General features: G+C 39.2%; 1 protein-coding gene across 1 annotated transcript in view; it reads left to right on the top strand.

Moving 5' to 3' along the window:
- Positions 1 to 9934, top strand: part of EFNA5 (ephrin A5) — a 215710-nt gene extending 205776 nt beyond the window's left edge. The window contains exons 3-5 of the mRNA XM_076362284.1: positions 142 to 207; positions 597 to 677; positions 5697 to 9934. Of these exons, the coding sequence (XP_076218399.1) occupies positions 142 to 207; positions 597 to 677; positions 5697 to 5818 (269 nt within the window). The 3' untranslated portion in view covers positions 5819 to 9934. The remainder of the gene's footprint in view (positions 1 to 141; positions 208 to 596; positions 678 to 5696) is intronic.
- Positions 9935 to 14332: the final 4398 nt, after the last annotated feature.

Genomic DNA, 14332 nt, shown 5'->3' with positions numbered 1-14332 from the left:
AGTCCTTACATGCAGAGGCTGAAATGTGTCCAGCCCTTCAGATGAAGGGAAGATAAAGGATATTTTATTTTAGCACAAAAGATGATTTGCATTTTCACTCTCTTACTCTTCCACTTGTCTTTCCTTCTTCCCCATTTACAGCTTCTGCGATCCCAGATAATGGAAGGAGATCCTGTCTAAAGCTTAAGGTCTTTGTGCGACCAGCAAGTAAGTTCTTCAGATTAAGCTTTCGAGGGTGGCTTTGTAGCGCATGCTTTACTGTGTGGTCTAGTAAACAGTAGTAATTCTTTTTTTTACTGTTAAATCTTGTATATCTCTTCTGTACAGCAACATTTGTGTTATGATTTTCATTGTATTTTCTTACCATTTTTCATAAAGCTTTGTTTTAATTACATGGCAGTTGCTAACTTGTTGTTTCTTAAACTGTTGTACAAATGGAAGACTGTAGTGGCATTTGGACAAGTGCCACAGACTTTAAAATATAAATATGCTTAATTATATATAGTAAATAGAGAAAAAAAAAGAAAAAAAGGAAAATGGGGAGTTTAAGGGTGTCTTACTAACATATTTGGCTGTTATCTCTATTTTTGTTATAGACAGCTGTATGAAAACTATAGGTGTTCATGATCGTGTTTTCGATGTTAACGACAAAGTAGAAAATTCATTAGAACCAGCAGGTTAGTATGCTTAGAGAATCTCTTTTAACAAATGCGTGTATCCCTCTGGTGCTTCAATACTTTTCCTCTTCTCTCTGCATGCTTTGCATGGTACAGCTGCTCTGCTTTTGCACATTTCTAGCAGTGCTAATATCGGTTATGGTGTATTTCCTGTATCTTTGTTTAATGCAGGGGAGGAAAAATGTTGCTTTTTTTTTTTTTTTGGGTGATGTGGTTTAATAAAATACGGTGTGTGCCAGTGTAAAATTTTCATCAGTATCCTGAAGTCACTGGCCCATCGAAGCCAAACACCCAGCATGTTGGCAAAACACTATTTACTAACTGGACCCAAAGTTTTGGAAATAAAGTCAATGGGCACACTTCATTTATTGTGTGGTTTCAAAAGACTTTCAGAAAAACAGAACCACTGCTTGTTTAATGCTGGTGCATGACACAGGCATGCAACTGACAGAGTTAGTGTTTAAGTAAGAAATTAGTCCTTTAAAATTATATACATTTGTATGTATATTTGGTTAGGCAAAGTATCATTTTTACATACGTGCATGCATACCCACACACTCTGATATATATAAATTCCTATCCTGTTTGTATTGAAGCAAACTTAAGTTTTGGGGGGCTTTTCTGTCTTTTTTTGCAAAATGCTGCCTTAAGAATAAGAATAATGCTTGCTATGATAAAGCCCCTCATCTGCCCGGGGCAAAGTTACATTAACCTATACCATCAATCAAGCTGATGTGTCTCTGTATGGAAAGTGCATGTGTATTGTTCGTATGGCTCAGGTTTATGACAGATAGAAGCATGTTTAATTCGAGGGCTGTGAGAAATCCCACTAACTTCAATGGGATGGCTCATGACATTAAAATTAGGTGGATATGTAGGAAAAGTATTTGCAATAGTAGTATTACCTGTTTGTTTTATATGTACCTAAACACTGCTCACACGTTGTATTCAAGCCTCAATAATTAAAATACACAGTTAAATAAACAAATTATACCAGAAAAAAATTACACACATACCATTTAGTACATACCCTGAAGAACAGATTACCGAGATCTCTTTTTTTTCTCTTATACTATTTGAAAGAGACTTCGCCTTTGGTATGAAGCAACATACTATTTTTTTTCACTTTGTTATTTGCAGTTTCTTTAACTAAAAGTCATTATTTATATGGAAGTATAAATAAGGCTTTCACAAGTTAATCCAGTTTGAATGATTTACCTATGGATACACAATAGATTTTATTATTTTTCTTTAAGAGAATTTTCGGAACTGTCCTAAAAATTTTGGTTTTGAGAATCAAGGACGTTCTCCAAGCAAATCTAAATGCAAGGAGAGTGCATTTACATTAGATACACTTGTGCATTTATTAACAGCATTCTTCTACGGAAGGCATTAGGGTGATCTTTTCCTGTTTCTAGGTAACCTATGAATCTAAAAACTCAATGCACTTTTTTACGTTTTGTGATTTGGTGAACATGGGCTAATTAATGTGTATTTTTCCTGTTACTGGTTTGCAGAAGAGATCATCTGAGTAATAAATGCCTGATTTTAGTGAACTTGCTGAGCATTTTTTTTCAGCGCTGCTGCTCACTTCCCATGAATAGCTATACGTAACTAGCACCATCACAAAAGCATATCGTTAGAAAGCAGCAGGCAAACCAGGGAACCAAAATCATACAAAGAGCATCCTGCAGTCTGAGATGAAATACTGTTTGTGTTACCAGGAGGAAATAATAGCTTTAATGAGAAGGTTTGGTACCAGAAAGTTCCCACTCCCGACATCAGTGTATATTTGCATTATTATTTGGACCAGTCACCATTAGATAACCAGTCATTCCCAGATCTGCCAACTGCTGTCACACTTTTCTGTTATTAGGCTGTTAGACTTGGCACTGCGTTGGTGGATCTTGTTGCATGTGATCTGTGTTGTGTACTAACTTACCTGCCCCTGGCATGCATATTCTGCTTCTGTGCTCTCCTCTAGCCTGCCACTGTCTTCTTCCACAGTAGACAGAAGAATTGGGAGGCAGGAGGGTCATGTTCAGCAGATTTCTTACTGTCACCTTTCTTTTAAAAATCACCATTTGTGTGATTTTTGAACCCTTGTAATTTCACTGGTTTTGTTCAGGAATTTGTAGGAAACTGGTCTATAAAGATCACACTTGTTTCAGAAGTGATGAAAGTAATTTGCTCTATTCCTGTCCTCCCTTTCTCTTCCTCCTTAATAATAAAAATAAAAAGTCCCTAAACAAAAATTGCAGCTGTGCATATCTGGAAAAATTATACCTGAAGCATATGATGTAAAGCTACATGATCTGGAAAATTCATGGGTGTCAAAATATTTTTTTCTAATTACTGCTGGCATTCCCAGTCTTCAGCAGTGACCTTCCAGATTTTACTCAGGAATTTTGTCCTTTTCATCACTTGCCTTCAGTGTTTAAAATAAAGCAAAAATTTTTCCCTAAGCATTAAAGATTGTACAGTGTTATAACTCTGCACCTCCAAGGAAAATCATATTTGTAAAGTGATTTTGAGAACCACAGATGAATCGTGTGCTCTAATATACGAGTGCAGAAACCTTGGGACTGCATTGACAGAAAACCCAGATGATTTCTTGAAAGGAACCCCTTAATGTTACATGAAAATTAATTCTTCTGTGAAGAATGGCTTTATAAAAATGGCATCGTAGATCTCCTCCATATTTTTCATTTTAGAGAAGTAATCTTTTTAGTTTAGGGCTTTTTCGTTGAGTTTTTTTAGCAGTAGCCAATGTTCCAGTAATGGCAGTATCTGATAGTCAGAGAATGAGGATTTATGAGCTTTACACTAGTTCTGCCCTACTGTGTTTTAGTGCTGACTCATGGATGTAATTAGGACAAAACTGTTGACATTCAATGTTGCAAATTCAGACTTATTTGCAATTCTGTTGATGATGCAAGAGGTAGAAGGTAATGCACATCATTCTCCTCTGTAGTTTTAGTTCATCAGCAGTGAGTAAATGTTTCCAAATTGGGAAAAGCTGACTCTAAATATATGAAAGGAGGTAGAGCTGACAGTTAGAACAGGGATATTTTTTCCCCATAACTTCTTAGAGTATGATTTAATTGGGAAGCTGCTCTTGTGAAGTACTGTGTTCTCATTGCAGTGTCACCAAAGTACAAGAGTGTAACTCAGAACTGAAATGTGAAACAGCTTTTGGTACTGACAACCACGGGAACTGGCACTTTTCAATAGCCAGCATTCACTGAATTTTTTAGATTCCTTTGGAATAATTCTGGAGGAAAAATATTAGGGCCTCGTTCAGGGCCTGGGAGGGTCTCCCTGCGGTACGTGGTGAGGAGCTGTAATCAAAGTCATTCCATCCAGTCTTTCCCACTGACATCAGTGGGACTTTCATCTGATGGTATCCCTTTCTTACAAATGTGAACATATTTACAGCTGATCAGTGCTTGCTTTTCATAGTTTTGCCTTGAGCAGCACTGAAGACCTGTTGATAAGCCTGACGCGATTGTAGCGTCAATTAGTGCTGGAAAAAAAGGTGATAAATTGCTAATCCAGTTTACTGTGCATCTTGCTGTGTAACCAAACTGGGACTGAAGAGCCTATTAACCTAAATTATGCTAAGTGCTCTATCTGCTTTTGTGCTAGGTGTCAAGGGTATGAAGGAGAGGGAGCTTGTTTCTAGCTAAAGCTAAGTAACGAGAAATGCTCCATGCCAAAGTGGCACAGTGATCCCAGTGTCCTGACTCCCGCTTCCCTTAGTGCCTTTAATTGGAATTGCACAGCTCTCACCCAGTGAAATCCTGGCAGTGCAATTTGTTGAGATGGGAGCTATGAGACATATATATCATAGATATGTCGACATCTCTCATAAAATGGGGGAGCTTATTACACTAAGTAGTGAGATACTATTAATTTTCCTGGAAACTTGGGCACTCCAAAGTACCTTATGAATACATTTTGAGGCCGCTTCCTAAAAAGGTTTAGCTTATTTCATTCATTTAGTACTAAGAAAATTCAAACCCAGGGCTGACTTTTTATGGCAAGCCTCAGACAGATTACTTTTAAAATAGCCAAATTAGATAGCTGTGGATATGGAGCGCTTTGCAGAGAAAAATACCACATCTATAACAATACTGAAGTTGAATTTGACTTTACCTACCTTTTTTTATGTTAAAAGCTGTGGCTTTAAGGCTGATCTCTAGTTTACAAAGACTAAACAGAGCTTTATTTGGTATCATAATTTTAGTATTTGCTACTGTGTTCTCTTCTGCCACTAATGTATAAGCATGTTTTCCCAACTCAGCTGGTTCTTTTTTTCATTAGTTTTAGCTGCATATATGTAAATCTGTATTTTGTGTACCATAAAAGGTAGTCTGTTACCTGTGAGGTTTTCCAGATTGAGTATGTATTCTGTAAAGTCAGAGATTGTCATGTGTTAGCCTTTAAAATTCTGTTTCAAGAAGGGAAGACTGGTCTTATATCCCCTGTGCCTCCCCAGATGCGGTATACTTCAGTGGAAATTTTATGCGTGGAAGTGGAATATATGCTTGGGCTTACAGGCTGTCATTTCAAATTCAGGAGCCAAAATCTGTAAATCAGTAAGGGGATTAACTGTGAAATTAATTCTGAGCACGTGCAACTCTTCTTCAAGCCCTTTTGAAAATCAGGTGTTTTTATTTAGCTGCCTCCCTATTGACATTGCTATCTAATGAGCCATCCAAAGCTAGAGCTACAGTGTTTTATTAGAAGAGGAATCTTTCATTCCTCAGTCTGCTGAAATCAGACTTACTTTCTGCTCCTCTGGTCTTCAGTGGGAGTTTTGCCAGAAAGAAATGCAGGACTTGGCCCCAAGTTGGTTACATAATGAGGTATTACACGCTTGTGAAAGTCAATGACAGCACAAGGTTCATTGCCCTATTTCATAAAGGCACTGAAATCTACTTACAGTTGTCGGCTCAGTGAGAGTTTATTAAGGATGCAAAATCTCATTGGAATGTATGCTTTCTGTTTGAACAGATGATACCGTACATGAGTCAGCCGAGCCATCCCGTGGTGAGAACGCGGCACAGACACCAAGGATACCCAGCCGGCTTTTGGCAACTCTATTGTTCCTCCTGGCAATGCTTTTGATATTATAGCACAGTATGCTCCGGCAACCTGTCGCAGAAAATATCAGGGTCTTGGAACATCAAAGATCCACCTAACTGCTCATCCCAGGAAAGGGACTTTATTGTTTTTGCAGATGTCAAATTGTTATTTTTCCCTTTTCCCTTTTCTTCTCCCTTTTAGCCTGAACTCAGCAAAAATTTGAAGGGGATAACTAGCTTCAGCACCCATCCCTACCTACCCTGTGACTTTCTTAACCCCTCCATATAAATAAAAGGACTCCAAATGAAAATGCCAAACTATAATAGTGACACTAGTGATTCTTATTTTCCTCTGCATTCTCCTTTAAGAAGTCACCTCTGTTAGCTCACTGTGTCATCCGTATGTGGACAAGGAAGAATAGTGGCAGATGCAGTCAGTGAAGGATAAGGAAAGTGAGTGAAAGCCTGGGAGAGTTTTTCTCTCTGATACAATATTTATGCCTTCTCGTTCAGCACGGTAAGATGATCATGCAAGGCATCGTGTCACCATGTCAGGACTGGAGGGGAAATATTAAGAATAGATATAATATAACACCATTTCCTCCAGGAGTTTCTAAATGAACAGGCTTCTGAAAGGGAAAGACAATGTTTCTTATAGGACTGTCTTGAAACATCTTTGACAGTAAAATTTGTGTTCACAAATAGAAACACTGTCTTTGGTGAGAGGAAGAAGTTAGTATTTAGGAATGTTAGCACACAGCAGGCAAGGTCAGATTTAGGAAACTTCACTGGGGGTGTGAGTGCCTCTGTTATTTCGTTTTAAGGGGATAATGCACACCGGATTATTTTATTTTAAAACAAATCACCGTGGTGCTACAATTTTTTTCTTGAAATGCAGAGGCACTTCTGAGAATAAAGTGACCTTCCCCAGCGCTGACTTAGTAGCTGATAGCCTTGGATGCTGCTCTGGGTGTTAATACATGCTAAGAGAGGACATCAGTGGCCAGAGGAAACATGTTTGGGACACAGGATCTCCAGTGTGCTCTTGATTTGTCTCTCCTGCAAGTTCCTCAGTCATGGGAATAAACCACATGTAGAAGAAGCCAGGACAGTCTAGTAGCATTGTTTGGTGGGGGGAAAGAAAAGAAGTGTGGAATACAAATTCAAGTGTTGATTTTTTTATCTTTTCCCCTTCCAGCACAGTTTGAAGAGTAGAGGAAACGTGTTTATCAGCCAGAGATAAACTAGATGGGCTCCCAAAGACTTAACAAAATATTTTTTTAAAAATCCACTAGAATAGAAAATACATTATTTAGATACACTTTATGCTGAGAGTGAGTATATATGCTTGTCCTATTTAAACATGTGAGAGAAGTGGTAACCCTTGATGCAATTAGGAAATGGGACTGTCTTGTTTGATGGAATTAGGAGTGACCCTGTTTAAGGAATCTGAGCCTTGGCTAACGTAGAACTTTAAAAAGTCATTTGCCAGGAAGTGCAAGCCTTGGGGTATTTTTTGGCTAGGCTGCCATGAAATTTGGACTGCTAAGCATAATCAGGGAAATAGCAGACCAAGACTGAAACAGAGCTTTTCTAACAAAAATTGTGGTAATTATGTTAAACGTGAAACAAAACATGGAGCATATTCAAGCAAAACAAGGGTTTTCTATATTAATTCTGAAGAAGAAGTCTGCCATAACAAAATTGAGTGATACCATTAAGGGACAGCACTTTGTGGGCTTTTTTTTAATGAAGAAAAGCTTTCCAGAAGTTGAAGCAGCCCACTATTCAAAAAAGGAGGAAAGGGGGAAATAAATTTAAGATGTAAAGGGAGGTTTATGCATGCTAAACTATGATCTGGGCTTGCCTGATGTCATACAACACGGTCATTAATGCAGGGCCTGTGCTTACAGGAGGAATGTAGGAAATTTCCTCTAGTGTGAAGTGCACACAATAAAGATACACAGTCTAAATAGTGAGGGAAGTCATCATCTCATTACAAGCTATCTGGTACTTTTCTCTCTTTAATGTGGATGTGCTTGGCACACACACTAATACTTCCTGTAGGTAGGAATTAAAAAGCTTTGGATGAGGTGAGCTTAATCAAAATGCACCTTATCAAATGGTTTTTTAACCAGAGTACAGATAATACTGCATGATAGGTAACCATATTAAAATGATTCATAGCAATTGCAGGCAGTCATACCAGTAGCGCCAATTTAATGTAGAAATGGTGACTTCATTTTTCATCCTGTGTCTCTGAATGATGTCGGAGTTCAAGATGTACGTTTATCAACAGCAAAGGATTTTCACTAGTGTTACTCCTGGTGAAATTCACCCCTGTGTTTTATCACAGAGCCCTGCTGGGTAGATGAAGAACAACACGAGTGATGCAGCTGCAAGCAGGTCCCTGCACTGCCTGGTGTTGCTGGGAGCGTACCAGTCACTGTCAGTTTGATACTTGATAGCATCAGGCAATCCCAGTCATACCAAGTACATAAATGCTGATGGGCTTTGTGTTGCGTTGCAAATCTCTGGATGCTTTAAATGTAGATACTGGTGCAAATTAAGGAGATTTCTGCTCCTTTCCCCTTTGTCTGCCCCAGCTCAAGTCTGAGGGACTGATTCTCCCTCAGCCCAGGTGGCTTACTTACCCCCATGACCTGCACTCCTGGCTGCCAAGGGCATTGCAATGTGAAGCAGGGAAAATAGGGATCAGTCAGTTTAGTGGATACTGTGTATCCTTTAATAGACAAGGTAACATTTCGTGTTAGTTTAGAATATTGTTTTGTACTGTACTTACTTGGATGGCGAAGGAAAGACACGTAAAACTTAAAGCTATGTTCTTTAAATTCTGTATTATTAGCAACCTCTGTTGTATATAGTGTTTGATAATAAAGTATTAATTTGATTCTTATGTCTTTTGTAAGTGAGAACAATAGACTTTCAGGATATTAAAATCACGCGTTGATTACAAGACAGAGCTTTGAAGCATCAAGTGTGATCATGGCTGAGAACTGAGAGACAAGTGGCCATGACACTGCAGCATACAGGACTCATCTTTGAAAATCGTTCATCTATTGCAAGATTTCACAATGTCAAGACCTGGAACAACATGACTTTTGATGATCAATGTTTTGTCCTCAGTGTTTAAAGGTCTGATGTTGGAGCCCTGTGGTTTCTGTGTTAGTTTTTGTTCTTTTGTATCATGTTTGTTTCTAAAAAGGCTTTGGGGATATAACAACTCTTCTGTTATTTTGTTTGTTTCTTTCTTTTTTCTTTATTTTTTCCCCTCCTGTTTTCCTTCTGGTTTTGTTTCCATGAATAGTTTTTTCCAGAAAGGACCTTGCCAGTGTCATGTGCGATATATGTATGTACTTGGTTCCAAAAGAACTAGAAACAAATTTGGGAGGTACTGAGAGTAGATGAGTAGATTGTTTCCTTTCCTATATAATTGTGGAAGGAAAATGATTGTATTTGTACCTGTTCATTCCCACCCCTAACCCTCAAAACTGAACTTAATCTGTTGCCTTGTAAGAGCAATGGTTCAGTCACTTTCAGAGGCTTAGAGTGTTAACCCTTCCCCTCCCTTCATTACACTTGGATTTTGTAATCACCAGTTTTAATGTACAACCCTCCACACTTCTCTTCCCTCTTCCTTCACTTCCTTCTCTCCCACCCTCCTCCTTTTTTAATTTGGAGCTGTGAATGGGCAGATCTGTTTCTGGTCTGGCATCACTGAGTTTTTCCCATGCATTCGCCCTCGAGCTTCTCGGATGTGAGACAAATCTCCCTACAATAGGCTTGCTGCCATTGTCTGTACAGTTTAATAGATGCTGGCATGTTGGAGGTTACCCATGAGTCTGCGAAATCTGCTTTCCATGCTTACTCTTGACACCCCATTGAAGACACTCATTGTGTATGCATCTGGGTATGAAAGTCCAGCTCAGTGTGGTCCTGTGCTTGTACTGCCCTGCTTTGCAGTTTCTTTGCACTTATTCATTGAGTGCTGTTTTTGAAATGCTTACATTATATGAACTTAAAAGAAAATGTTAAAAAAAAAAAACAAAAACCACCCAAAATCCCTGCCCCATAAGATCTGTATTTGTATATACACGTGTCCGTACAATTATACTTAAATAAAATTAAAGATTTTCATCATTTTAATTGGTTCTTTCAGGCTACATTTTTGTTCAGTGAATTACGTCTTTATTTTGGGGGCTATTTGTACCTACCTTATGTATTTGTGGGCAATGGAAAGCAATGAGGAGTATGAGTGGGAAAGTGAAGAAAGTGGGCACAATGACTGATGATCTAGAGCTGTAACTACCAACATCCTGGCTGATCTAAAGCCTGGCTGCTGTGCTCTTCACCTTTTTTTTTCTGTGTTCATAGCCCTGCCAAATGCTTATGAGAGTAAGGAACTATGGCAACAAAGTGCTGGAGCATTACATCATCACTTTTGCCCTGCTGTGGGCCTCCCAAGCAGTCTTCCTTACTCCCCTGGGTAACAGGTGGTTGTATGGTGCAACTTTTGCTTCTTGAGGAATAGAGCCAGCCCCAGAGGTGTGCAAACAGGGCAGTTGCACACAGTGCCCCTCTACCCAGGATGCCCCTCAGACTGACAAAGAGATGGGGTTGGAAGTGGCTTTGAAATCTCAGCCATGTTTTTCTTTACAAAAGGGAGGAAAAGGGCTGAGAGCAGTGGGAGCCTCGTGGATGGGAGAATTTGAGCAAGGGTGCCTCCTGAAAGGAAGAGGATGAATGGGGAAGCAAGCAACAGGCTGGCTGTTTTTTCTCCTCCTCCTTTCCACCTCTGCCCCCAGAGGCTGATGTAGTGCCTCTAAAAATGCACAGGACTAGATTGGGGTTGACTTGTATTTAGGTCTGAAATGGTTGTCTTTGGCAAGTGCCCGCTCACTAATCGTATGATAGGTTTAACCTGAGAATTTAGGTCACAGAAGGTGGGGAGCCTATACCGAAACCTGTAATACATGCACCATGCATTCAAAACTCAGCTGTAATTACACCATGTTAGCATTAAACTCACTGAAAGCTTTTTATTACATTTAATTAGTTGACAGGGCAGCAAGTACTAATTATAACTCTAACCCTCTTTACAAATGAGAAGTGACAGCTTGGTGAGAGGAGAAGTTTGTGTGAGTATTTGATACTAAGAATTGATGCACCAGGCTTTTTTCCTCTGGAGCTGTGATGTTACAACCAGGGCAGGGTTATAAGTGACACATGTTCAGTATGTCTTAACATAATAGCCATGTCCAGAAAATATCCTGCAGTCTGACACACTTAATAGCCTTTGCTCAGAAGACACTGCTTTTGCTGAGAATGGTATTTGATTTCATTTTTCTGCATTAGCGTGCATAATGGACCTTTGTGCTCCCTCATCTTTCCTTCTGCAGAATAATTCTGCTCACAGAGTACCTCTGAGGGCATTCTTAGGAATATTCAGGCATGCATCATACCACTATGATACGGTTGTGTGCCAAAGTGGTTTTATTCATTCAAAACAAAGCTTTGATTTATATAGGTTCGAGATGTGGTAACCAACTGGGATGGTTAAATTTTTTACAGGCTTTAACAGCACAGGATTGAAAAGTGCCTCCTTCCTTATAACGCATTTTTGTTAGCATTTGCCCTTACTTGGAAGTTTAGTTTAAAACATGATTTAACTTTGTATTACAGGTGTATGCCTAAAAGCCCAGATCAAGACTCTTCAGCATAAAGGCTGGAGTACAGACAGCTCTTGTACGAGATGGCTATTTATATTTGTTTGCTTTCAGCGCCATTTCGATTTGCTGCTATGAATCAAAGCAAGCTGAAGTATCACCAATTTAAAATTTTTGTTAAAATTTTCTCCTAGACCACACAGAAGCTTTCAAAACAAAGTATTTGTTAGATGCAAAAATATCCTTTAAAGAAAAGTCAGAATGGAAGTGATATTGCAAAAAATGTTGAAGCAGGTTTTTTGTTGGTTCCCTCCCCCTAGATAAATCTGTTAGCTGACTGATACTGTCAGTCATATTTAATTCGGAAGAATTCAAATGACAAGATAACTCTTGCAGCCACCAGCACATCTTGAAACACTTGTTTTTCCTGTGATGGTTCTTCAAGCAAGTTTTCATGTCATTTGGTTACACAAGGAGGAATATAAATACAAGAAATTGCAGGATGGCAAGCTAGATGTCTACTTGGAGGGGAAGAAGAACATTTTTGTTTTGCCTAGAACTTTATGAAAGCATACACTGCATTCAAGATCAGGAGTATAGAGTGATTTCTAGATGCTTACCCACCTTGTATCACTGAAGTAAAGGAAGGAAGGAAGGTACCTCTTTCTGTATATACAATCTTAAGTGCATTCTTACACACAGCTATCTTCCAGTTCTTATGTTCAAAGCATGCTCTGTGTGCTATTTTATGGGACACACTTGCCCACTTCGCAATATATATTTTCCAGTACTAATTTTAACATTTAAACATATTTCTTTATCCACAGACAAAACTGCTGTTGGCAAAACTGAAGTTTTTGTCTCAATAGTATTTGTAAAAGGAAAGGTCAAGTAAATGGATAGGATACTATAGGTATAAACAGCCCTCTGTTCCTTCTACTGCTGAGAACCAATTGTGCCTTTTGTTCTCATGTACTGTAACTTGCAGTATCTTAACTAAAGGTTCAACTAATCACTGACGACATAGTCCAAGAAGTTTAGGAGGCTTTTTTTTTTCTTCTCCTTACTGTCGCTTTACCTATTGCAAAACAAAGGAATAAGAAGTCTAGAAACTGAATGCAACAAAATCAAAGCATCTTTAGGCCTAAAGTCACAACCCTGATGTGACACTGAAGTTCCAATCCTTTTATACTTGGGTATTGGGAATAAATGGAGTGCTACATATTGCAAATGGCAAGCTGTGGTCCTGCAGCAACTGTCCTTGCCTGAAGAGGGTCGGAAGAATCAGGCCCTTGGCTCAGTGTGAATGCTTCAGTGGAAACTTGGCATGCTGTGCATTGACATAGCACTGTGTCTATCCCAATACTTCTGTTTGCTACAAGGGGGATGGAGAACGGGTGGGGAAGAAAGAGAGAGCTCGTTCAGTCACAGATGGCTAAGCAGCAGCAGGAAGTATACAGCAGACTCTGAGCCAAGGAAATGGTTACTGGTGTAAACTGTCCATGAGTAAAAGTCTTGCTTATTTATTGAAATTCATAAAAACATTAAATAGAAAACCTGCGAGGTGCCAGATTGTGTTCTGTAGAAGTGGTTCTCTGGTCAAGCACTATGCTTGTGGAAGTCAGGGAAAGATTTAACCATTCAGTCAGGCCAACATTGGTCAGTTTTGAAAACCCACTGGCATTTAAAAACATACACCTCGCCTTGCCATTCTAAAACAGGAAAAACTTGAAATCTTGCACTCTGCAAGGCTCCTTGAGGTTGTATCTGGAGCTGTTGTATGTGGAGCTGGCAGCTCAGGACTTGAAAAATCAGGCCCTTGTGAGAGGTCTCCCCCCATTGCTGAGCACTCTGTGTAGCAAATACTTTAATGGTGGTTTTTAAACTTGGTTTTGGGAGTAACTTTTTTTGTTGTTGCTTATCTTTGCCATCAAAAAGATCCTGAAGCTGAATCAGGAGTGCAGAGCACAGATAGGCTGATTTTCAAGGGGCAGGATACAGCTACATTTCGATTTAGGATGACTGCAAAGAGAAGAATGGCTGCTCTGCCTTAAAAAGTATTGAACAAGAGCGTGGATCATGCACGATGTTAATGGTTAGACATTAAATGTATAAATGGTTAGACATTAAAAGCTGGATGAACCCATGCATCGATGCTTATCAGGCTTTGTACATTCGTTTTACAATATCCTGGTTCTTGCACATACTTGCATTACAAAAGGCCTTGTGTTCCCCTTGACACAGAAGCCAAAACAAGTGTGCATCTCATCCTTGCTAGTGAATACACGCCCCTTTTTTTGTTGTTTATTTAATTAGTTATTCTGCATTTATTTGCAGGTAAAAAGAAAGGAAAACCCATGCACACTTCCTGTGCTCTGGTCTCATTAGCCAGATTTCCTCAATACTCTTGTACTCCAGAGAAGTTTTGCCAAGTGGCTAAATGAAATGCACGCAGTATGAATATTTATGCTGTCTTAATGATGGGATTTTTGCATCCATGAATAATAAAGGTTTTAACAAGAACAGATAACAAGATTGGCACAAAACAGTGAAGTGGTTAATATAGCAACCTCTCGGTGCTAGGACTCCATTGAGAGCAGCAGGCAGTGCATGCCTCCCTCCCCTTCCTCTAGCATCAGAATCAGTCTGATGGGACATGCAGATCTTCCAGATAGCTTTGCAGAAAGCAGATGTTTTATCTATGCTTCATGCTACAGCCATCTCTTACATGCTTCGTTTGAGGAAGGTCAAGTTTTTTGACTAAAAAAGGACCTTCAGCTTTTGAACACTATGTTTGTTTCAGATACTCTCCAGTAGTGTTTGCATCTGAACTTGAAGCTGCCACTTTGCTTTGTCTGTTCAGGAGCAACTGACTGAA

The sequence above is a fragment of the Aptenodytes patagonicus genome, chromosome Z (assembly GCF_965638725.1).
Source record: "Aptenodytes patagonicus chromosome Z, bAptPat1.pri.cur, whole genome shotgun sequence".
Taxonomy (NCBI): Eukaryota; Metazoa; Chordata; class Aves; order Sphenisciformes; family Spheniscidae; genus Aptenodytes; species Aptenodytes patagonicus.
Note: the sequence above shows the minus strand (reverse complement) of the source record. Positions and strands in the feature narration are given on the sequence as shown.